Source organism: Schistocerca gregaria, chromosome 2, assembly GCF_023897955.1.
Source record: "Schistocerca gregaria isolate iqSchGreg1 chromosome 2, iqSchGreg1.2, whole genome shotgun sequence".
NCBI classification, from domain to species: domain Eukaryota; kingdom Metazoa; phylum Arthropoda; class Insecta; order Orthoptera; family Acrididae; genus Schistocerca; species Schistocerca gregaria.
The window spans coordinates 86965810-86991637 of NC_064921.1; the positions used below are offsets into that span (position 1 = coordinate 86965810).

The 25828-nt window shown below is 39.8% G+C and overlaps 1 protein-coding gene across 3 annotated transcripts in view; it reads left to right on the top strand.

Annotated features, from left to right (window-relative positions):
* LOC126336375 (sialin-like) overlaps positions 1–25828 on the top strand; it is a 207135-nt gene that overhangs the window by 106014 nt on the left and 75293 nt on the right. The window contains exon 1 of one of the 3 annotated variants that reach the window (XM_049999986.1): positions 550–691. The exons of the other annotated variants lie outside the window; for them this stretch is intronic. Coding sequence (XP_049855943.1) covers positions 685–691 — 7 coding nt within the window. The 5' untranslated portion in view covers positions 550–684. Of the gene's footprint in view, positions 1–549; positions 692–25828 lie in introns of those variants that run through there. 3 annotated transcript variants of the gene reach the window in all.

A 25828-nucleotide genomic window follows, 5' to 3' on the forward strand; every position in this document is an offset into this window, starting at 1 on the left:
AATTAACGATTTTTGGACTTTTTTCATTTAGTTGTTTTGTGAAATCTCGTTTCTTGCCTAATTTCGAGAGTCTAGGTCAACGGAAAGTACCCTATAGTTTTAGGTGCATGAGTTTTCGAATGTCAAAATAATATATGTGATGTAAATGGCCCATTCTTTTGAATGCATTGACTTTTGAAGCTTAAAATGTTTACATCGCCAAGGGGCAGTAGATGTGACATAAATCTCAACTTGATGGGCATATATTCTTTTCGGAGAAAAAGAGGTCTTAAACAGCTGGACAGGGAGACAAGCATAGACAAGCGGAAAACAAAATGATCCTATAAGGGTTCTGTTTTTACTGACATGTATCTAACGCAAAAAAAGCAGAGGAGGCAAAGTAGCAACCACACTTAGCAGTGAGACATTTGCAAATGGTGTTCGGTAGCTGTATATTCACGCGTGGATATGTGGAGAGGAACACAAGTTTGTGCCTGGCGGGCTGAAATGCGCATGCCCATGGAGTGATCACGTGGTCCTACACGAAAAGAAACAGCGAGACTCACACAGCGGCATGTGCTTCGGTCGCGTGGGTTTTATTTTGGACAAGTGGCGAGAGATCGGTTGTCGCGAGACTGGAGCGGCGTTTTCACGTGTCGACCCATCCCCAGGCGAAATACTGTGGATGTCTGTAGCGATGCGGAAATGAAATGTACGGATCACATTAGTAATCTGTTTACACATAGAACACTGCTGTTTTTGTATACTCTGCTGTGCATTGTTATTTGTGATACAACCGCTCGCACAGTAGTATTTCACCGCTTTCTTTGGTTACTAACTGCACGTTTAATCCATTGCAAGCATACGAGAATATCCATTTACTACTTTGCGAACTAATTAGTTGTGGCATGAGTTGCCTGGTATGTAACCGTTTCTGTTGGAAAACTTACAACTACAAAATAAGTCTGTTACCTCATGATAACACAATATCATAAACATTAACGTTAAATGGTTCTGGTGACGCTACCCACCCTATTATCGGAATATCGGCATTTTCATTGGCTACTTATTTTTTGGCACCAAACTACGTAGAGTTAACGGTCCAGTGTGTTACAACCCAGACGCTAACGTTATTTTAAAGGCGTTAATGTGCTTCTGTGTTTGCTACAATAACCAGCATGATGAGGAAATAACTAACTTGCAGAACAATATGCTCTTAAATTTGGTCATTTAATTTTGCTTGATGTGCCAATTTAAGTACATATACATAGAAATAGTCATAATAATGAAGGGTACATAAATAAAGAGAGTAATAGAAATCAATTATTTTCAATTAATATCAAAATTTAGGATTTTTATAGTTTCTCTTCTTTGAGTCCATTTTAACGTGAACTTGTTTCTGCTGCCCTTGATTATATTCATCTCCTTCCGCCATCTGTATTTATATGTTAACCGTGTGTGTAACAGTTCTTAATCGGGCTTTTTCTTTCGAATGCAGGCCGTTTGTAGACCTGACATCGAAATGATGCGCGGAAGAAAAGAAAACTTGCGTCGTTTTGCACAAAAAATAATTAATATTCAAACAACACAAATGGCTACCACACACATCTTACAAAAATAATTCTCCACTCGAAAAGTACAGACAGAGTCTCTCTATTAATTGACAAAAAAAAGAATGGAGTTTTTTTTATCATTTGTTATCCGCCTTCCGGCGTAGAAAAATATATCTTTATCTGCGCTTTACAGCGGCCGCGGTAATTATTATCATTGGTTTTAAATTTTTGTCATAGCTTGTTGGGGCTTCTCCTTACGTTGCAACATATTGATCACGTTAAGTAGTGCCTAAATTTAGTATTGATCTTACGTTACAATCTGCCTTTGACGAGACATTGAGATTAATATTCCTTTGTTCTTATTGATGTACTAATAAAACGAAACACCCAGTAACCTTTTGCATGCCTTTTGAAGCTAGTATCGCTAACCTAATTCTCTGGAGCATTTGCGGATTACATAAATAAGCGCAAGATTTCTTCTGGTGCTCGTATCCATTTAGCTTGCTATAACGTACATCACACACACACACACACACACACACACACACACACACACACACACACATATACATACATACATACACTCAGGGACTGTTTTTGAAAGATCTTAAAACGTTAGTTTAACGCTTTTCCGAGTATTTTAAAAGTGTTAATATAACAACTGTTTTAAATCGCTTCAACCGCAGCAAAACTGCTATCGTACCACATCTCAAAATCTGCGGTTTTGATTTTTTCCGTCAAAGGTTCCGGTACGGAGATGGCTCTGAGCACTATGCAACTTAACTTATGAGGTCATCAGTCGCCTAGAACTTAGAACTAATTAAACCTAACTAACCTAAGGACATCACACACATCCATTCCCCGAGGCAGGATTCGAACCTGCGACCGTAGCGGTCGCTCGGCTCCAGACTGCAGCGCCTAGAACCGCACGGCCACTCCGACCGGCCCGGTACGGAGAGCCTGTGCGTAGTGTGAGAAATCGAGCACTATATGTATATACCTGGAAAAAAGTAATATTTAGATAATACTAAAAATATTCTCCACTCTAAAACCTATATTTGTGGATACGGAACATAACCGACTGTGGGTTTTCAAATCAAAGTATCATGTCTCCTCGTCCATAACAACTAATGCGATTCTTAATATTATTCGTGGCGACACCCAAACTATATTCAAATTTATCAAATTGATGTTCGCACAAGTACGTACTTTTGAAAAGCATAGTTTTGGCACACGCACTTTGAGCGTCGCGCTGTTTCATTCACTTCCCCACTTCGCCTCTCTCTGATTCTCCCTCCCTCCTCCCCCCCTCACCCATCCCGCGCGTCTCTCTCTCTCTCTCTCTCTCTCTCTCTCTCTCTCTCTCTCTCTCTGTCATGAGCTTGGAATGCAAGGTCACTAAACCCGCGGAACCTCAAGAAAGTGTAATGTGTTAAATAGGACGAAAGCAGACCTTGTTTTGAGGCATAGCTCGCAGCATACAACAGAATATAGCGCTACCCGCCTCGAAGTGTCTTGTGACAAGTACACGTGCTTTCCGAATTACCGCTTTTGCGAAGAATATAGTGGAGTGGGAGGGGGCATGAGCTAAAACTTCAGAGCGTATTCTATCGGAACTGAGGTATACGAACCGTTTGGCATTTACGATTTAAATAAACGTTGTTATTCCAAGTATTTTGTCGTCCTTTTTTCAAAACAAGGTGATTGGTCTTTGTTCCGTACAATCACTAACTCGGAAGGAAAGTATTGCTCATTATGCCCGTCAGCTTTCACAAAAGCATGCAAAGTTGTTTTCAGCTGTATAGTATTTACTACATACAGTAAGCTTTTACGTGCGTATAGCATGACAGATTTCGCTACAGTGTACTTAACGCCAGTGTCTCATATCACACAGTTTTTTTCCATTTTTTCTGCTTCCGTTCAGGTTTTTATAAGATGCAGTCAAATGAAAAAGAGACAAATGGGAAAAATTAAGTAACCTATTTATTATTTCAATAGTAATCGCAATAACAGGTTAATATATTTATCCCACTGTGAGACAGACGATCAATGCTTTCATGGCAAAAAAGTCTGCAGTTGCATACGCAACTATGAATCTTCTACATCTACATCCATACTCCGCAAGCCACCTGACGGTGTGTGGCGGAGGGTATTTTGAGTACCTCTATTGATTCTCCCTTCTATTCCAGTCTCGTATTGTTCCTGGAAACGGAGCCGCGCGACTGCTACGGTCGCAGGTTCGAATCCTGCCTCGGGCATGGATGTGTGTGATGTCCTTAGGTTAGTTAGGTTTAAGTAGTTCTAAGTTCTAGGGGACTGATGACCATAGATATTAAGTCCCATAGTGCTCAGAGCCATTTGAACAATTTTTTTTGTTTCTGGAAAGACAGATTGAGGTATGCCTCTGTGTGGGCTCTAATCTCTGTGATTTTATCCTCATGGTCTCTTCGCGAGATGAACGTAGGAGAGAGCAATATACTGCTGGAATCCTTGGTGAAGGTATGTCCTCGAAACTTCAACAAAAGCCCGTACCTAGCTACTGAGCGTCTCTCCTGCAGTTTTTGACTGGAGTTTATCATCACCGTAACACTTTCGCGATTACTAAATGATACTCTAACGAAGCGCGCTGCTCTCCGTTGGATCTTCTCTCTCTCTTCTATCAACACTATCTGGTACGGATCCCACACCGGTGAGCAGTATTCAAGCAGTGGGCGAACAAGTGTACTGTAACCTACTTCCTTTGTTTTCGGATTGTATTTCCTTAGGATTCTTCCAATGGATCTCAGTCTGGCATCAACTTTATATGATCATTCCATTTTAAATCACTCCTAATGCCCTACTCCCAGATAATTTATGGAATTAACTGCTTCCAGTTGCTGGCCTGCTATATTGTAGCTAAATGATAACGGGTCTTTCTTTCTATGTATTCGCAGCACATTACACTTGTCTACACTGAGATTCAATTGCCATTCCCTGCACCATGCGTCAATTCGTTGCAGATCCTCCTGCATTTCTGTGGTGTCACCGCCAGACACCACACTTGCTAGGTGGTAGCCTTTAAATCGGCCGCGGTCCGGTAGTTTTCGTCGGACCCGCGTGTCGCCACTATCAATGATTGCAGACCGAGCGCCGCCACACGGCAGGTCTAGAGAGACTTCCTAGCACTCGCCCCAGTTGTACAACCGACTTTGCTAGCGATGGTTCACTGACAAAATACGCTCTCATTTGCCGAGACTATAGTTAGCATAGCCTTCAGCTACGTTATTTGCTTCTGCCTAGCAAGGCGCCATTATCAGTTACTAGATATTGTGAACTATGTACCGTCAAAGAGCGACGTTCATCATTAATGGATTAAAGTTAAATATTCCACTAGCTACGTCCGTTGTTTCTACATTCGAATTTCCTTGTCCTGTTCCAGACCTCACGCCAGCCTGCGTGAGCTAAATCGCGTGCCTTTAGGTCTCCTCTAGTAACACGGTGTTGGCTGTCCTGCCAACCACAAAAATTTCAGTACAATTTTTCATTGTTACAACCTCTCGATATAGCACAGCATCATCCACAAAAAGCCTCAGTGAATAGCAACGTTCCTACGACACTCCCCTGCGGCACACCTGAAATCACACTTACTTCGGAAGACTTCTCTCCATTGAGAATGACATGCTGCGTTCTGTTATCTAGGAACTCTTCAATGCAATCACACAATTGGTCTGATAGTCCGTACGCTCTTACTTTGTTCATTAAACGACTATGGGGAACTGTATCGAACGCCTTGCGGAAGTCAAGAAACACGGCATCTACCTGTGAACCCGTGTCTAAGGCCCTCTGAGTCTCGTGGACGAATAGCGCGACCTGGGATTCACACGATCGTCTTTTCCGAAACCCATGCTAATTCCTACAGAGTAGATTTCTAGTCTCCAGAAAAGTTATTATACTCGAACATAATACGTGTTGCAAAATTCTACAACTGATCGACGTTAGAGATATAGGTCTATAGTTCTGCACATCTGTTCGACGACCCTTCTTGAAAACGGGGATGACCTGTGCCCCTTTTCAATCCTTTGGAACGCTACGCTCTTCTAGAGACCTACGGTACACCGCTGCAAGAAGAGGGGCAAGTTCCTTCGCGTACTCTCAGTAAAATCGAACTGGTATCCCATCAGGTCCAGCGGCCTTTCCTCTTTTGAGCGATTTTAATTGTTTCTCTATCCCTGTGTCGTCTATTTCGATATCTACCATTTTGTCATCTGTGTGACAGTCTAGAGAAGGAACTACAGTGCAATCTTCCTTTGTGAAACAGCTTTGGAAAAAGACATTTAGTATTTCGGCCTTTAGTCTGTCCTCTGTTTGAGTACCATTTTGGCCACAGAGTGTCTGGACATTCTGTTTTGATCCACCTACCGCTTTGACATAAGACCAAAATTTCTTATGATTTTCTGCCAAGTCAGTACATAGAACTTTACTTTCGAATTCATTGAACGCCTCTCGCATAGCCCTCCTCACGCTACATTTCGCTTCGCGTAATTTTTGTTTGTCTACAAGACTTTGGCTATGTTTATGTTTGCTGTGAAGTTCCCTTTGCTTCCGAAGCAGTTTTCTAACCCTGTTGTACCACGGTGGCTCTTTTCCATCTCTTAGGATCATGTACGCAGGCGTGCATTTCTTCGTCTAAATCAAAGCGACGGTCCCGAATGTCCTATGCCTTTCTTCAGGGCTCCAAAAATATGGAAATTGCGTGGGGAGAAATAGGGACAGTACGGAAGATGTGTGGGCGGTCCGAAGTTACACTGGTAAGCCGTTACACATCCTCTGTACCATCCCTAGTTCTCCCCACTCAATTTCCATATTTTTGGAGCCCTGAAGAAAGACATAGGACATTGGTGACCGTCGCTTTGATTCTGACAAAGATGGCTCTGAGCACTATGGGACTTAAATGCTGAGGTCATCAGTCCCCTAGAATTTAGAACTACTTAAACCTAACTAACCTAAGGAAATCACACACATCCATGCCCGAGGCAGGATTCGAACCTGGAACCGTAGCAGTTACTACAGTTTTGTAAATTTCAAATGCATTCACAATTTTGCGTATGGCTCCTGGTTTATAAATTAATAAGTATGAACAATATGTTATGAACTTATTTTCCACAAAAAGTTTAAAAGTACAAAATTGTTTTACTAGTTAGTGTTTCAAATACAGAAAGAAACTATTAGTTGTTTCTTTGAAAAGGTTTAAAAGAATATAAAAAACCATAGAAATGGATAAAACTTTATTCAATTGTGGAAATCAGTAAACGTTTTAATACATTTAGATTTCATGTCAGTATCTTCAGCCTGATTCTTCACAACTCAGATCTTCGCACTCATCTTCAAATTCACCTTCCTGGCCACTTTCTACTTGGATTTTTTCAGGAGAACCAATATCTGACGTCTCTGGAAGAAGTAATTCCAATGTATCACTGTTATAAGGCTTACACCTCTTCACTATTCTTGTCCTTGAGTTGCTGATAAAAGGCTGGCTGCTAAGAAGCAGCCTGCACAAGACATCTCTGTTGCAAATCTCTTTCTCGAGAAATTTGTGCGATAAAGTCAAAAATGTTTGTTTCTGGCGTCAGCTGCCTCTTCTGACAATCGACCAACTGATACAATAGCTTCTTTAATTACAGCTGCCCCAAGTATCAAATCTTTATGCATTATTGGAGTTATGTGATGCCAAATGTAAAGTTCCACTACAGTTGTGATGTTTCATATGCATATGCTTCAAACTTTTCTACATCAATACGATTCTCACTGCTTCCAGTATAACTTTCAACCTTTCAATCACTCTTATATCAACTACAGTTATTTCTGAAGCAGTTTCAGGATCAGAAAAAAAACCTCTGGCCATGTTCCCATCATTTTTATTTCCCTATCCCAGCTTTGGAACATTCTTTGAATTTTTTTCTTTGTGTCAACTACAATTCGTTTCTCTTCTTCACCCATTGCCTGCCATCTGCGAATTGTGATTTTGTATGATAGGCATACTACTGACTCAAAGAATTGAATACGTGTGTGCAGAACTGACAGACCAAATATATATGAAGAGTGATGTGTGAATGGGCAAAATATCTATTAGGAACATTACGTATGTAGATTGTGGACAGTTGGGAACGTGGGTTTCACAGGAGGCGTGGGATAAGTCCCTGCAGTCGCACTGTTCATCTGTGTCCTCGGTGGCTCAGATGGATAGAGCGTCTGCCATGGAAGCAGGAGATACTGGGTTCGAGTCCTGGCTGGGGCACACATTTTCAGCTGTCCCCATCGAGGTACATCAACAACAGCTGTCGGTAGGGGGGGGGGTTTCAATTAATTGTCATTCACGTTTTTATCCTTTTGTATGCCATAAATAAAATGAGCGGCCCGTGGCACGAAACCCGAAATCATATTACCGAAAACAAAACTTATAATTGACATTCCACAGCATGAAAAGAATAGAAACAACATGGCACAACACAAACGTGATAATAACAATAAGAAAATTGCAACACCGAAGTTCACACTCACAAATCACAGATAAAACATCCACAACAAAATTGCCGTTTCGTGACAGCTACAACAGTGCAGACAACAGTCATGTAATGGCCGCTGAGAATGGAACGTTTCGGCTTGCGACCGCCAGATGGCAGCACTGACTACTGTAAATATGGACACTTCAATTTTGTACACCAGCAGTTTTATTCCCTTATCTTAGTGGTTTTATAATTTCTTTCATCTTGATTGTTTTATGATTCTGTAAAATACTTCATTTTCTATATCTTTGCTTAAATAATTGATAATTAGCAATTAGAAAGTTTACTAAATGTTTATTATAGATGTTTTGAAGGCTAAACTGAGCCATTAAAGTCATATTTAGTTCTAAGGGCGTTTCCGAACACCCCCCCCCCCCCCCCCAAACGTATTTTTGAGGGCTCGGGCCCGATCACGTCCCATGGAGTCGGCGCCTGTGTTCAAGCTAATAATGTAATGTATAAACGCGCCACCTGCCAGAAAAAGCACAACAACTGAAGCTAGGACATTCCAGAAATGTTTCAGGCCTCTGAAAATTTGGTTTTTATCTCGCCAGTTAGTCAGCTAACAAAAAAATATAGTTGTTAGAATTGTTGCGAAAATTTCAATTTTTCGCATTTTGGCCAGGATTTTGGGGTGTAATACTCCAGTGTGCGATGTATCGTTTGGCTGCCCAGCCGCTTACATCACCCCCCCCCCCCCCCCCCGCTCCCACTCATTCGTACATTAGTTTTCCTTCCTTTGGCTCTGGTAAGACATTTTAAAAATGCAAGTGTATTGTTGTCGCTCCTAATTATTATACAGGTTGAGAACAACTTTTGCTCTCTGTTGGGTGCCAGAAGCGACCGCTTCTGTGGCTTGAGCGTTAAACTGGCTCTACCGATTAGAAAACTTTTCTGGACCTTATAGACGTCTGCTTTAACGCGCAATCTCCTCGTAACCGAATATAATAACTGTGCTCTTTAAGAGAGCAATCAGCTCCACTTCAAATAATAACTAATTTTATTACTGCATGGAGCCACAGCTATATAGAACTTTCTGAAAGATATAACCGCCATTTGAGTGTACAATATGTTTTACCTCACAATCTGGATTTCGGCGCCGCGCGGGATTAGCCGAGCGGTCTAGGCGCTGCAGTCATAGACTGCGCGTCTGATCCCGGCGGAGGTTCGAGTCCTCCCTCGGGCATGGGTGTGTGTGTTTGTCCTTGGGATGGTTTAGGTTAAGTACTGGTTCAAATGGCTCTGAGAACTATGGGATTTGACATCTGTGGTCATCAGTCCCCTAGAACTTAGAACTACTTTAACCTAAGGACATCACACACATCCATGCCCGAGGCATTATTCGAACCTGCGACCGTAGCAGTCTCGCGGTTCCGGACTCAGCGCCTAGAACCGCTAGACCACCGCGGCCGGCGGTTAAGCAGTGTGTAAGCTTAGGGACTAATGACTTTAGCAGTTAAGTCCCATAAGATTTCACACACATTTGAACATCGATTTTGGCCTTAGGGCATTATCGAGTGTTACAAGTATTATAAATCATTAGACTTCAGTAGAACGATGTAACACATGATAGTGGCTTAAGGTCGAAATTTAGACTGCGAAATAAAACCTGTAGTTCAGTCAAATGACGGTTACACCATTCAGAAATAATAAATTTATTTCTATGAGCCACTAGCTCGTCTTACAAAATGATAATGTCTTTAAAAAACGACTTAATTTATTTGTTTCTTAGTCTGTTTATTAATGATCATATTACACGTTTTGAAAACTCTGAACCAAACTACATGACTTTCCAACAGTTCTGAAATTTATCGAAACTATACAAACATCTAACTAGAGTTATTAGATATATATGTACTCGGCAGGAATATAGACTTCCACGCCGAGAACAGCTGCTTCTTCGTAGTACACTTCAGTTTGCTCCATGTAAGCTCTCAACGTAAACTATCTTAAAACAAATTACTTGCAAAATGAAAAGCGCTTTTCTTGTTCTGTTACATTATTGTACAAATCCGAGTAATTATTCGAAGCGTATTCCAAAACTTAGGTCGGATGACCAATATTTAAATAATGTTAGGCCGGAATAAAATTTCACACATTCAGCGCTGTCTACCGACTGTATGGGATACAGTACTCACAATCAATAGTCTATTGCCAGTCGGTGAGAGCAGATCGTAATGGCACGGACACCTTAGATCCCGTCAGTTGTGAAATGCGCAGTGTGATAAGATTTTCGCTGGCAAAAGAGCCCCCTGAAATCCATCTTGAGTTATGCCCAGTGGACCTGAAATAATGAGTGACAAACAAGTTCGAAAACAAAATGGCTGCATAAATGGTCACGATGAACAGCCGAATGGCAGGCGTTATATTCGGACCGGCAACATCTTTTATCAAGTGAACGAGAAACTTCGAAGCGATCGGCGATCGACTATGAGCGGTCTCGCTAGTGACTTCCCAAATGTTGCTCCAACCCCAGTTGAAAGGAGGGTCACTGAACGGCTTGGATATCACAAACTGTGTCCGAGGTGGGTCCCAAAAATGCTCACTAAGCGACACGAAGAGCAAAGACTGCTTAATGCACGACAGTCTTTAAAGCACTACGTACAAGATGGAGATGATTGTTTTCCAAAATTGTCATAGGCGACGAGACGTGGACATCCTACACCATTGCTGAATCGAAAGAATAGTCAGTGACAGCTAACGTATACTGTGAACTGGTAGCCAAATTGACACATGTGATCCAAAGTCGGCGCCGTAGAAAACTATCGTCTGGCATAATCATCCTTTACGACAACGCTACGCCGTCGGTCTGCTGCTAAAACAAAGGAGAAGATTCAAAATTTTCGTTGGGAGCTTTTTGATCGCCCTCCGCAGGCCCGGCCTTGCACCAAACGACTATTTCCTCTTTTTACACTTGAAAAAGTGGCTGAGTGGACAACGATTTCAAAACGGCGATGAACTCAGGACTGGCGTTGCCATCTGCTTCAATTCCCAGGCAGCAGACTTCTATACAGAAGGGTTAAAAAAGCTGGTGCAGCGTTACGGAAAGTGTGTAGATGTTAACTGCGATTATGTGCAAAAGTGAAGCAGATATGTAATAAAATATTACGTCAATAAAAACCTTTTCTCATGAGCCTATATTTTTTAATGACGAAACGGACCTTAGTTTTGGAGTACGCTTTTCTTTTCTTTTTTTTTTTCTCTTTATTCTGAGGTCGACACCGCTTCGTTGTAGAAGGGAGTACTGAATATACTTTTATTTCTGATGGCTCTCCATTTTTTTTTTTTCAGACCGTCCACAAGATAACGAATGCTTCTCCCTTCATCCCACACACTGACATTCTAGAACAGTACAATTACTAACAAATATTACAATACTAAAAATTCAAGAAGGCCTACTGATACTGTACAGCACCTCATTTCATATGCAAGGCAGTGCTATTAGAAATTAATACCATGACATACTATAATTTTTTTCCAGTCGTCGGATTGTATGGCATACTCCACAGCAGACACACCATGTGTGCGCTACTTGTCAGTTACCATCTTAATGCTATTCAAGGAGTATAATTTGCCTTATGTTTGGATGCAGTGTTATTGACAGCTCAGTGTACAGTCCATTGTTCCCATATACATAGTTTTATATTGGAGAAATTTCAAAATAGTCTCCTCTCCATTTGAAAGTACTCTTTCAGATTCCTTGGAGATCGCGCACACACACACACACACACACACACACACACACACACACACACACACACACACACACACACCATCTTGGAATTTGATTTGTGAAAATTGGCGTTATACACTGAGCATTCTTCTAACCCCCTTTAACGATGGCGATGCTGTTTTCATGATACAGAGTTGTCTGCAGGGCACATCTGTCATAAAACAAAATAATGTGTCAGCAAAATGACACATGGCACCAGACCTTACTTGGTGAAATGCTCCCAAAACCATGATGTCACAATTATGGCATTTTGACATGGACAGTTATCCTGCTGGTAGATGACATTGCCATCTTGGAAGACATTAACCATGAAGGGATGCAGGTGGTCTGCAGTAATGTTCACAGAAGTCACAGTTGTCATGGTGACTTCGATTACTATTCCAGGCCCCATACAAACCCTGGTGAATGTTCATCATAGCATAATACTGCACCCATCAGCCTGTGTCTGTTGTGCAGTGCGTGTCTGTCTGGACGTGACCATTGACATAGTGTAACAAGAAGCGCGATTTGTCCGTACAACTGACATGTTTGCATTGATTGATGGTCTGGTGATCTTGTGTCCACTGCAGCCGTAACTGGTACTGTCGTTGGTCAACATGGCGGTCACGTGCATGCTCAACACTGTGGGCTGAGCGGTATGCTTGGAAACTCTTGCAGTTGCACCAGCATTGTACTCTCTCGTCAGATCTGCCACAGATCTTCACCTGCGATGCATTGCAAAGCAGGCAAACCTCCGACACCATTCTGTGATTAAGTGTGGGCGTAGGCAACTAACACCTTGTCACCCCCTCATGATTTTCCTGTCCTTGAAAGCACTTTCCATAGATGCTCATGATAGTAGCGTGTGAAAACTGACCAAATCCACATTTCCGAGGTTCTCTTTCTCAAGTGCCAGGCCAAAACAATTTGTCCTTTGTTAAAGTCTCTTATGTCAGTGGATTTCTCAATTTCCGCTCTGTATCACTGCTAGAATGATTCCCCATTCGTCTTTGCTCCGATTATATACTTTCTTTACTGCATCATGTGCCCACAATGCCACCACATGCATTCAGTCTTGCAATGGGCAATTGTATGATATTTGAGGGAAGATCAGAAAGTAACAAACAATAATTTCACTAACAAAAAGTTTAATAGGTAACAAACCGAAAAAAATCACAAATGAACTTGCATATTTTACCCACTTTTCTACACAGTCACTAACATTCTCATGACATTTCTCCCATTATGGTATCAGTTTAATATAACCTGTTCATAGAAGTCCATCTCGTTGGTGTATAGTCATCTGCAGAATGCTGATTTCACTTGCATATCTGTCGCAAAGCATTGGCTGACCAGCAATTTCGTAATGGGACCAAACAGATGAAAGTCAGACTGTGCAAGGTCCAGACTATATGGTGGATGCTGGAGCACCACCCATCCAAATTTGGCAATCTTCTCACCAACAGGAGCAGCAACATTCGGGTGAGCTTTGTCATGAAGAAGTTTTACACCATTAGCATTAATGTTGTGGCATTTATTGTGAGGGGCACGATATAACTTAACCAAAGTCTTAACGTACACTGCAGCATTCGAAGTGGTCCCGTGTTCGGGAAAGTTTTCATTCCATAGAGGCCTGCATGGTTTCAGGCATGTAGTGGTATGACTGCAACTCATCACCAGTGACGATTCCTGTCAGAAAATCGGGGCTTTCTTGCGATGTAATGTGTTAATAATCCAAGTTTATCATCATTCACTGGCCGTTTTGGTTGTCTGTCAGATTATTAGGCGTCCAGTCAGCACCAAGTTTGCGAAATTTCAACGTGTCATGAACAGTATCGTACGCTGCACTATAGGAAATGTGGAATTGCTGTGGTAAGGTTCACAGCTCCACATGCAGTCGTTCAGCATTGCGGCCCCAATGGCTCCGACATTCTGTCAGGTTGAAGCTGTTACCGGCTCCTCGGAGCATGGCAAAACACTAAGGTTCACATAACCGCCTTGAAAGAATGCACATCTGGTCTATGCAGTCGTCCCCATACGGGCCACAAATGTCCCCATGGATTTCACTCTGTTTATGCTGTTCGGCCCACAAATATCGAACTACACGTCATAGTTCTTCACAACCTGACAATAATAACATGCGCGTCACGTTTGTGTAGTAGTTGAGGCTTCTCTTGCTAGAGCTGCACATGAAAGCAAAATACCCTTTCCAGCACAAACTTCAAACTATATTCTCGTGAAATTTCAGCATTCCAGTTGCAATACCAGAGAAGAAAAAAAAAATCTCTTTGGGTTACTTTCCGATCCTTCCTCTTATTATCATCATCATCATCATCATCATCATCATCATCATGCAAGTGTTTTATGGCTGGTGCTTCTTCTCATTTCCCGTTTTCAACTTCCTCTAGTCATGCCAGTTTCCTTCTTGCAGTTTTATGGCACCCATAGCGTCCTGGACCTCCCAGCTCCAATTCCTCTTTTTCCCACCAGGATCCACTGCTACACTTTCTTTGGCGTTGGCTATTGTCCATCCTTTTTAATTGTCCACACAATTTTTGGTGCCTCATCTCTATTGTCTATTATTGATTTATTGACGCCTATAACATCTATTATGGTCCAGCTTGGAGATGCTACAACTTAGGCTGACCAAATTTCGAAGAGAAAAATCCGGGACACTTGTGTTTAGACCTATACCTAATTTCATTATTACACTTGCGCTTACCTCTCTTGTCAGTTGTCGCGATATTTTGAAATCGATAATAGGCCTGTGATGATGCAGCAGCTGAAATATCCTTGAAAGATTGTATCTTCATTAATAATAATCTTCATTAATAATAATAATAAAATTCTCGAAGAACGTGGACTAGACACCAAAACCTGAAAACTAATCGAACAAACACTGACAGAAACCAAATCAACAATTAAATTCATAGACGGAATCTCGGAAGCATTCTTAATTAAAACAGGAGTAAGACACGGAGATGGGATCTCGCCACTATTATTCATCATAGTTTTAGACAAAGTAATGGAAGAATGAGAAATCGAACTAAGGAAACAAAACTTCTGGAAACCAATTGAACTAGGAAGAGGTAAAGGAAAATTCAACATCCCATATTTAGCGTTTGCAGATGACCTAACAATTATAACTGACAGTGAAGAAACTGCAATAAAACAAATTGAGATCCTTAAAGAATGTGCGGAGAAGGTTGGCCTGCAAATCTCGTTTGAGAAGACTGAGTTTATGTGCTCCAAATTAGATATTCCGAAACTGGAAACAAATTTTGGTGAAATCAACAGAGTCAAACACTTTAAGTATCTCGGCGAAGTTATTGAACCAACAGGACTCGAGAAAATAGCACAAAACAACCGAGTTTCAAGAAAGCATTCGGACTTGTTCAAAGCATATATAACAAAAAATGCCTGTCAAAAGGGACTAAAATCAGACACTACAACACAGTTATCAAACCTATAGTCACATATGCAAGTGAAACGCTCTCACTGAATAGAAAACTAGATTTACAGGATATTAAGAAAATAGAGAGAAAAATTATTAGGAAAATTCTGGGACCACGATACACACAAGATGGATACAGACTGCAGACCATCGAAACAACTGAAAAACTATCAAATATCGAAAGTGACATCAGAAAGAGACGAATGAAATTTTATGGACACCTACACAGATTACCTGGAAACAGGTTAACTAAACGTCTATTGGACTATGTGACATCACTTAAAGCAACAATACCCTGGGTAACTGAAGTTAAGAAGGATTTGACAAAAGCAAAAATTGACATAACAGACGCATCAGACAGGGATACATTCAGAAGAAAAATTGACAAGTGGAAGTTTACTTCAGAGACGGCACCAAAACCATACCGACCAAAGTGGACTGAAGAAAGAAAGAAGGCCTTTGGGGAGAAAATGAAGAAATATTGGCAAAACAAGAAGAACCTAAAGAAATATTGATAAATCACCTGCTTATCGTTCTCCTATGGGGACATTCGCTAATAATAATAATAAAATTTTATTTTCATTCAGCTCCTTACAGCAATACACAAAGTCAAGAGCATACATTTCTCAGTGTACTGTAGTTTGCATGAAATGGGTAAAAGTAGAAACCACACGTTACAAAGTAGCACTTTAACCATCAAAAAATTTATCAACAGTGTAAAAAGGATTGGTTACTAGTAGCTTATACAATTTGGCTTTAAAAATATTTACAGGCAATTCTTTAATATCTTTGCTTAGTCTGCTAAACATCCTTAGTACAAAGACTAGGTAGGAGTTTTGTGATTTACAGAATCTACGATGTGGCATTACACATGTTCCATTTCTAATATTAAGCTATGAATATCACTTTTCAATACAAATTTTGAAACATTGTTTCTAATGCACAACAGAACATTATAAATGAATAGGTTTACTACTGTCATACATTCCCATTTAATGAAAAGAGGTTTACAGCCTTCTGATTTACCAGAATCAGTAATTATTCTTAATACTTTCTTCTGCAAAAGTAGAATGTCATTTAGGTGACAACTAATACCCACAGTAAAATTCCATATGATATAATGCTTTGGAGGAAAGCAGCCCTTGTGGCTCTCCAGACTCTACCAATGCACACAACTTGTTGACGGTTCTCTAGGAAAGATTTAAAAATATTTACACTGTTGCCATCAAAATCGTAATAGAGTAGCTTACTCAACAAAGTATTGTCCTCTACACAATCAAAAGTTCTGCTAATGTCACAAAACTTAGTTTGGACATAGCCCCTAGCCTCACACACATCTAGGACAAATTTTACTAAGGAGTCCATTGCGTCAGTTGTGGATTTACCTTTCCTAAATCTAAATTGCTTATCACTGATTACATTTGATTTGCCCAAGTAAACACTAACTTCATTGTAATTTATTGTTTCATAATTTTTTGAAAAAACAGGAGTGATGTATACCAACCTATAGCTAGTGGAACAGTTCTTTTCAGCTTTTTTATATATGGGCACAACTCTAGACATTTTTAGTAGATCAGGGAGCATATTTTCAACAAGACATTTACTTACACAACAAGTTAAAGGATAAATAATACAGCCAATAACATATTTCAACAAATTACATGACAAATCATAGTATTTTCAGGCTAGTATTTGGACACACTTCTGTGAATGTGCCCAAAAAGGCTTTTGTAAGCAGTTGACTGTGATACTAAGTGAAGCTTCAGGAGGTTTGTTTATTGAACTACTAATTTGTTCAATGTACTGAATACAAAATTTGTTAAACTCTTATGGGGTTATGGCAATATCACCTTTTTGTTTAGTGTTTTGTTTAGTGTGGGCAATAGAATTAATTACACTCCAGGCTTCGTTGGATTTGTTTTTGGACTTTTCAATGTTTACTATATTAAGTAGTTTCTTTGCTTCACTGATTGCCTGCCTATACTTATGCTTAGCTGTAGCATATAATTCTTTATACATTTCTGATTTACCATTTTTGTACAGGCCAGAATGTAGCATGACAATATTTTTCAGTTTCCCTAACTGTGAAGTTTATCATTCTTTGTTTTTCCTTTTTTTTGTAATTACTGCTAATATTTACTGCACATTTTTTGGAGGGATGTTATTTTGGAATATATTTAAAAATACAGAGAAAAACTCAGCAAAAACAATATCAGAGGAACAATGTTGAAGCCTACTAAAAAGGGAGTCCCAACTGAAACAAGTGAGGGCATGTCTAAACCTATCCATCCTGTCTCTACTCATTGGTCTACTAGTCACAATTTTGGCTTTTGGGTCGGTGCATTCTGAAATTACATTACTAATACAAATAAATACTGCATCATGATCTGAAAAAGGGGATTTAATCATGTCACTGTACATACACGTTCTCTTAATTTTTGTAAATACACACTTCAAAAAAAGTTTTGCATCACCCCGGCTCCCAGAACTCCTGAAGCTAGACATCCAACAGCCAATCAGTTCCAGTCATTCCACCAGGAAGGAGGTACATGGCTCATGTCTGTAGTTGAACCATGCCTAGATGGTCAACACCGTGTTTTGATCATGTCCGCATTGTTACTTTGTGCCAGGAAGGACTCTCAACAAAAGTGTCCAGGCATCTCGGAGTGAACCAAAGCGATGTTGTTCGGACATGGAGGAGATACAGAGAGACAGGAACTGTCGATGACATGCCTCGCTCAGGCCGCCCAAGGGCTACTACTGCAGTGAATGACTGCTACCTACGAATTATGACTCGGAGGAACCCTGACAGCAATGCCACCATGTTGAATAAAGCTTTTCGTGCAGCCACAGGATGTAGTTTTAATGATTCAAACTGTGTGCAATGGGCTACATGATGCGCAACTTCACTCCCGACACCCATGGCGAGGTCCATCTTTGCGACTGCAACACCATACAGCATGGCACAGATGGGCCCAACAACATGCTGAATGGACTGCTCAGGATTGGCACCTCGTTCTCTTCACCGATGAGTGTCGCATATGCCTTCAACCAGATAATCATCGGAGATGTGTTTGGAGGCAACCCGGTCAGGCTGAACCCCTTAGACACACTGTCTAGTGATTTCAAAAAGGTGGAAGTTCCCTGCTGTTTTGGGGGTGGCATTCTGTGGGGCAGATGTAAGCCACTGGTGGTCATGGAAGGCGCTGTAACAACTGTACGGTACGTGAATGCCATCCTGTGACAGATAGTCCAACCATATTGGCAGATACTGGAGAGGCATTGGTCTTCATGGATGACAATTTGCACCCCCATCGTGCACATCTTGTGAATGACTTCCTTCAGGACAACGACATCACTCAGCTAGAGTGTCTAGCACATTCTCCAGCCATGAACCCTATCGATCATTCCTGGGATATATTGAAAAGGGCTGTTTATGGATGACGTGACCCACCAACCACTCTGAGGGATCTTTGCCGAATCATCGTTGAGGAGTGGGACAGTCTGGAACAACAGTGCCTTGATAAACTTGTGGATAGTATGCCATGACAAATACAGGCATGCATCAATGCAAGAGGACATTCTCCTGGGTATTAGAGGTACTGGTGTGTACAACAATCTGGACCACCACATGTGAAGGTCTCGCTGTATGGTGGTGCAACATGCAGTGTGTGGTTTTCATGGGCAATGAAAAGGGTGGAAGTGATGTTTATGTTGATCTCTATTCTAATTTTCTGTACAGAGGTGATGCTAAACTTTTTTGATGTGTGTATATTATCTAGACAGGCAGAGCCCCTTATAGGTTTACAGTTCACATAGTATAGGTTAAATTGTTGATGCAAATTAATGAGTTCTGTCATGCTTTTTGTCCTGCAGAACATCAGAGCTTGAACTGACATCCCTTCAATGAACCAACAGGACTCGAGAAAATAGCACAAAACAACCGAGTTTCAAGAAAGCATTCGGACTTGTTCAAAGCATATATAACAAAAAATGCCTGTCAAAAGGGACTAAAATCAGACACTACAACACAGTTATCAAACCTATAGTCACATATGCAAGTGAAACGCTCTCACTGAATAGAAAACTAGATTTACAGGATATTAAGAAAATAGAGAGAAAAATTATTAGGAAAATTCTGGGACCACGATACACACAAGATGGATACAGACTGCAGACCATCGAAACAACTGAAAAACTATCAAATATCGAAAGTGACATCAGAAAGAGACGAATGAAATTTTATGGACACCTACACAGATTACCTGGAAACAGGTTAACTAAACGTCTATTGGACTATGTGACATCACTTAAAGCAACAATACCCTGGGTAACTGAAGTTAAGAAGGATTTGACAAAAGCAAAAATTGACATAACAGACGCATCAGACAGGGATACATTCAGAAGAAAAATTGACAAGTGGAAGTTTACTTCAGAGACGGCACCAAAACCATACCGACCAAAGTGGACTGAAGAAAGAAAGAAGGCCTTTGGGGAGAAAATGAAGAAATATTGGCAAAACAAGAAGAACCTAAAGAAATATTGATAAATCACCTGCTTATCGTTCTCCTATGGGGACATTCGCTAATAATAATAATAAAATTTTATTTTCATTCAGCTCCTTACAGCAATACACAAAGTCAAGAGCATACATTTCTCAGTGTACTGTAGTTTGCATGAAATGGGTAAAAGTAGAAACCACACGTTACAAAGTAGCACTTTAACCATCAAAAAATTTATCAACAGTGTAAAAAGGATTGGTTACTAGTAGCTTATACAATTTGGCTTTAAAAATATTTACAGGCAATTCTTTAATATCTTTGCTTAGTCTGCTAAACATCCTTAGTACAAAGACTAGGTAGGAGTTTTGTGATTTACAGAATCTACGATGTGGCATTACACATGTTCCATTTCTAATATTAAGCTATGAATATCACTTTTCAATACAAATTTTGAAACATTGTTTCTAATGCACAACAGAACATTATAAATGAATAGGTTTACTACTGTCATACATTCCCATTTAATGAAAAGAGGTTTACAGCCTTCTGATTTACCAGAATCAGTAATTATTCTTAATACTTTCTTCTGCAAAAGTAGAATGTCATTTAGGTGACAACTAATACCCACAGTAAAATTCCATATGATATAATGCTTTGGAGGAAAGCAGCCCTTGTGGCTCTCCAGACTCTACCAATGCACACAACTTGTTGACGGTTCTCTAGGAAAGATTTAAAAATATTTACACTGTTGCCATCAAAATCGTAATAGAGTAGCTTACTCAACAAAGTATTGTCCTCTACACAATCAAAAGTTCTGCTAATGTCACAAAACTTAGTTTGGACATAGCCCCTAGCCTCACACACATCTAGGACAAATTTTACTAAGGAGTCCATTGCGTCAGTTGTGGATTTACCTTTCCTAAATCTAAATTGCTTATCACTGATTACATTTGATTTGCCCAAGTAAACACTAACTTCATTGTAATTTATTGTTTCATAATTTTTTGAAAAAACAGGAGTGATGTATACCAACCTATAGCTAGTGGAACAGTTCTTTTCAGCTTTTTTATATATGGGCACAACTCTAGACATTTTTAGTAGATCAGGGAGCATATTTTCAACAAGACATTTACTTACACAACAAGTTAAAGGATAAATAATACAGCCAATAACATATTTCAACAAATTACATGACAAATCATAGTATTTTCAGGCTAGTATTTGGACACACTTCTGTGAATGTGCCCAAAAAGGCTTTTGTAAGCAGTTGACTGTGATACTAAGTGAAGCTTCAGGAGGTTTGTTTATTGAACTACTAATTTGTTCAATGTACTGAATACAAAATTTGTTAAACTCTTATGGGGTTATGGCAATATCACCTTTTTGTTTAGTGTTTTGTTTAGTGTGGGCAATAGAATTAATTACACTCCAGGCTTTTTTGGATTTGTTTTTGGACTTTTCAATGTTTACTATATTAAGTAGTTTCTTTGCTTCACTGATTGCCTGCCTATACTTATGCTTAGCTGTAGCATATAATTCTTTATACATTTCTGATTTACCATTTTTGTACAGGCCAGAATGTAGCATGACAATATTTTTCAGTTTCCCTAACTGTGAAGTTTATCATTCTTTGTTTTTCCTTTTTTTTGTAATTACTGCTAATATTTACTGCACATTTTTTGGAGGGATGTTATTTTGGAATATATTTAAAAATACAGAGAAAAACTCAGCAAAAACAATATCAGAGGAACAATGTTGAAGCCTACTAAAAAGGGAGTCCCAACTGAAACAAGTGAGGGCATGTCTAAACCTATCCATCCTGTCTCTACTCATTGGTCTACTAGTCACAATTTTGGCTTTTGGGTCGGTGCATTCTGAAATTACATTACTAATACAAATAAATACTGCATCATGATCTGAAAAAGGGGATTTAATCATGTCACTGTACATACACGTTCTCTTAATTTTTGTAAATACACACTTCAAAAAAAGTTTTGCATCACCCCGGCTCCCAGAACTCCTGAAGCTAGACATCCAACAGCCAATCAGTTCCAGTCATTCCACCAGGAAGGAGGTACATGGCTCATGTCTGTAGTTGAACCATGCCTAGATGGTCAACACCGTGTTTTGATCATGTCCGCATTGTTACTTTGTGCCAGGAAGGACTCTCAACAAAAGTGTCCAGGCATCTCGGAGTGAACCAAAGCGATGTTGTTCGGACATGGAGGAGATACAGAGAGACAGGAACTGTCGATGACATGCCTCGCTCAGGCCGCCCAAGGGCTACTACTGCAGTGAATGACTGCTACCTACGAATTATGACTCGGAGGAACCCTGACAGCAATGCCACCATGTTGAATAAAGCTTTTCGTGCAGCCACAGGATGTAGTTTTAATGATTCAAACTGTGTGCAATGGGCTACATGATGCGCAACTTCACTCCCGACACCCATGGCGAGGTCCATCTTTGCGACTGCAACACCATACAGCATGGCACAGATGGGCCCAACAACATGCTGAATGGACTGCTCAGGATTGGCACCTCGTTCTCTTCACCGATGAGTGTCGCATATGCCTTCAACCAGATAATCATCGGAGATGTGTTTGGAGGCAACCCGGTCAGGCTGAACCCCTTAGACACACTGTCTAGTGATTTCAAAAAGGTGGAAGTTCCCTGCTGTTTTGGGGGTGGCATTCTGTGGGGCAGATGTAAGCCACTGGTGGTCATGGAAGGCGCTGTAACAACTGTACGGTACGTGAATGCCATCCTGTGACAGATAGTCCAACCATATTGGCAGATACTGGAGAGGCATTGGTCTTCATGGATGACAATTTGCACCCCCATCGTGCACATCTTGTGAATGACTTCCTTCAGGACAACGACATCACTCAGCTAGAGTGTCTAGCACATTCTCCAGCCATGAACCCTATCGATCATTCCTGGGATATATTGAAAAGGGCTGTTTATGGATGACGTGACCCACCAACCACTCTGAGGGATCTTTGCCGAATCATCGTTGAGGAGTGGGACAGTCTGGAACAACAGTGCCTTGATAAACTTGTGGATAGTATGCCATGACAAATACAGGCATGCATCAATGCAAGAGGACATTCTCCTGGGTATTAGAGGTACTGGTGTGTACAACAATCTGGACCACCACATGTGAAGGTCTCGCTGTATGGTGGTGCAACATGCAGTGTGTGGTTTTCATGGGCAATGAAAAGGGTGGAAGTGATGTTTATGTTGATCTCTATTCTAATTTTCTGTACAGAGGTGATGCTAAACTTTTTTGATGTGTGTATATTATCTAGACAGGCAGAGCCCCTTATAGGTTTACAGTTCACATAGTATAGGTTAAATTGTTGATGCAAATTAATGAGTTCTGTCATGCTTTTTGTCCTGCAGAACATCAGAGCTTGAACTGACATCCCTTCAATGAACCAACAGGACTCGAGAAAATAGCACAAAACAACCGAGTTTCAAGAAAGCATTCGGACTTGTTCAAAGCATATATAACAAAAAATGCCTGTCAAAAGGGACTAAAATCAGACACTACAACACAGTTATCAAACCTATAGTCACATATGCAAGTGAAACGCTCTCACTGAATAGAAAACTAGATTTACAGGATATTAAGAAAATAGAGAGAAAAATTATTAGGAAAATTCTGGGACCACGATACACACAAGATGGATACAGACTGCAGACCATCGAAACAACTGAAAAACTATCAAATATCGAAAGTGACATCAGAAAGAGACGAATGAAATTTTATGGACACCTACACAGATTACCTGGAAACAGGTTAACTAAACGTCTATTGGACTATGTGACATCACTTAAAGCAACAATACCCTGGGTAACTGAAGTTAAGAAGGATTTGACAAAAGCAAAAATTGACATAACAGACGCATCAGACAGGGATACATTCAGAAGAAAAATTGACAAGTGGAAGTTTACTTCAGAGACGGCACCAAAACCATACCGACCAAAGTGGACTGAAGAAAGAAAGAAGGCCTTTGGGGAGAAAATGAAGAAATATTGGCAAAACAAGAAGAACCTAAAGAAATATTGATAAATCACCTGCTTATCGTTCTCCTATGGGGACATTCGCTAATAATAATAATAAAATTTTATTTTCATTCAGCTCCTTACAGCAATACACAAAGTCAAGAGCATACATTTCTCAGTGTACTGTAGTTTGCATGAAATGGGTAAAAGTAGAAACCACACGTTACAAAGTAGCACTTTAACCATCAAAAAATTTATCAACAGTGTAAAAAGGATTGGTTACTAGTAGCTTATACAATTTGGCTTTAAAAATATTTACAGGCAATTCTTTAATATCTTTGCTTAGTCTGCTAAACATCCTTAGTACAAAGACTAGGTAGGAGTTTTGTGATTTACAGAATCTACGATGTGGCATTACACATGTTCCATTTCTAATATTAAGCTATGAATATCACTTTTCAATACAAATTTTGAAACATTGTTTCTAATGCACAACAGAACATTATAAATGAATAGGTTTACTACTGTCATACATTCCCATTTAATGAAAAGAGGTTTACAGCCTTCTGATTTACCAGAATCAGTAATTATTCTTAATACTTTCTTCTGCAAAAGTAGAATGTCATTTAGGTGACAACTAATACCCACAGTAAAATTCCATATGATATAATGCTTTGGAGGAAAGCAGCCCTTGTGGCTCTCCAGACTCTACCAATGCACACAACTTGTTGACGGTTCTCTAGGAAAGATTTAAAAATATTTACACTGTTGCCATCAAAATCGTAATAGAGTAGCTTACTCAACAAAGTATTGTCCTCTACACAATCAAAAGTTCTGCTAATGTCACAAAACTTAGTTTGGACATAGCCCCTAGCCTCACACACATCTAGGACAAATTTTACTAAGGAGTCCATTGCGTCAGTTGTGGATTTACCTTTCCTAAATCTAAATTGCTTATCACTGATTACATTTGATTTGCCCAAGTAAACACTAACTTCATTGTAATTTATTGTTTCATAATTTTTTGAAAAAACAGGAGTGATGTATACCAACCTATAGCTAGTGGAACAGTTCTTTTCAGCTTTTTTATATATGGGCACAACTCTAGACATTTTTAGTAGATCAGGGAGCATATTTTCAACAAGACATTTACTTACACAACAAGTTAAAGGATAAATAATACAGCCAATAACATATTTCAACAAATTACATGACAAATCATAGTATTTTCAGGCTAGTATTTGGACACACTTCTGTGAATGTGCCCAAAAAGGCTTTTGTAAGCAGTTGACTGTGATACTAAGTGAAGCTTCAGGAGGTTTGTTTATTGAACTACTAATTTGTTCAACGTACTGAATACAAAATTTATTAAACTCTTATGGGGTTATGGCAATATCACCTTTTTGTTTAGTGTTTTGTTTAGTGTGGGCAATAGAATTAATTACACTCCAGGCTTTTTTGGATTTGTTTTTGGACTTTTCAATGTTTACTATATTAAGTAGTTTCTTTGCTTCACTGATTGCCTGCCTATACTTATGCTTAGCTGTAGCATATAATTCTTTATACATTTCTGATTTACCATTTTTGTACAGGCCAGAATGTAGCATGACAATATTTTTCAGTTTCCCTAACTGTGAAGTTTATCATTCTTTGTTTTTCCTTTTTTTTGTAATTACTGCTAATATTTACTGCACATTTTTTGGAGGGATGTTATTTTGGAATATATTTAAAAATACAGAGAAAAACTCAGCAAAAACAATATCAGAGGAACAATGTTGAAGCCTACTAAAAAGGGAGTCCCAACTGAAACAAGTGAGGGCATGTCTAAACCTATCCATCCTGTCTCTACTCATTGGTCTACTAGTCACAATTTTGGCTTTTGGGTCGGTGCATTCTGAAATTACATTACTAATACAAATAAATACTGCATCATGATCTGAAAAGGGGATTTAATCATGTCACTGTACATACACGTTCTCTTAATTTTTGTAAATACACACTTCAAAAAAAGTTTTGCATCACCCCGGCTCCCAGAACTCCTGAAGCTAGACATCCAACAGCCAATCAGTTCCAGT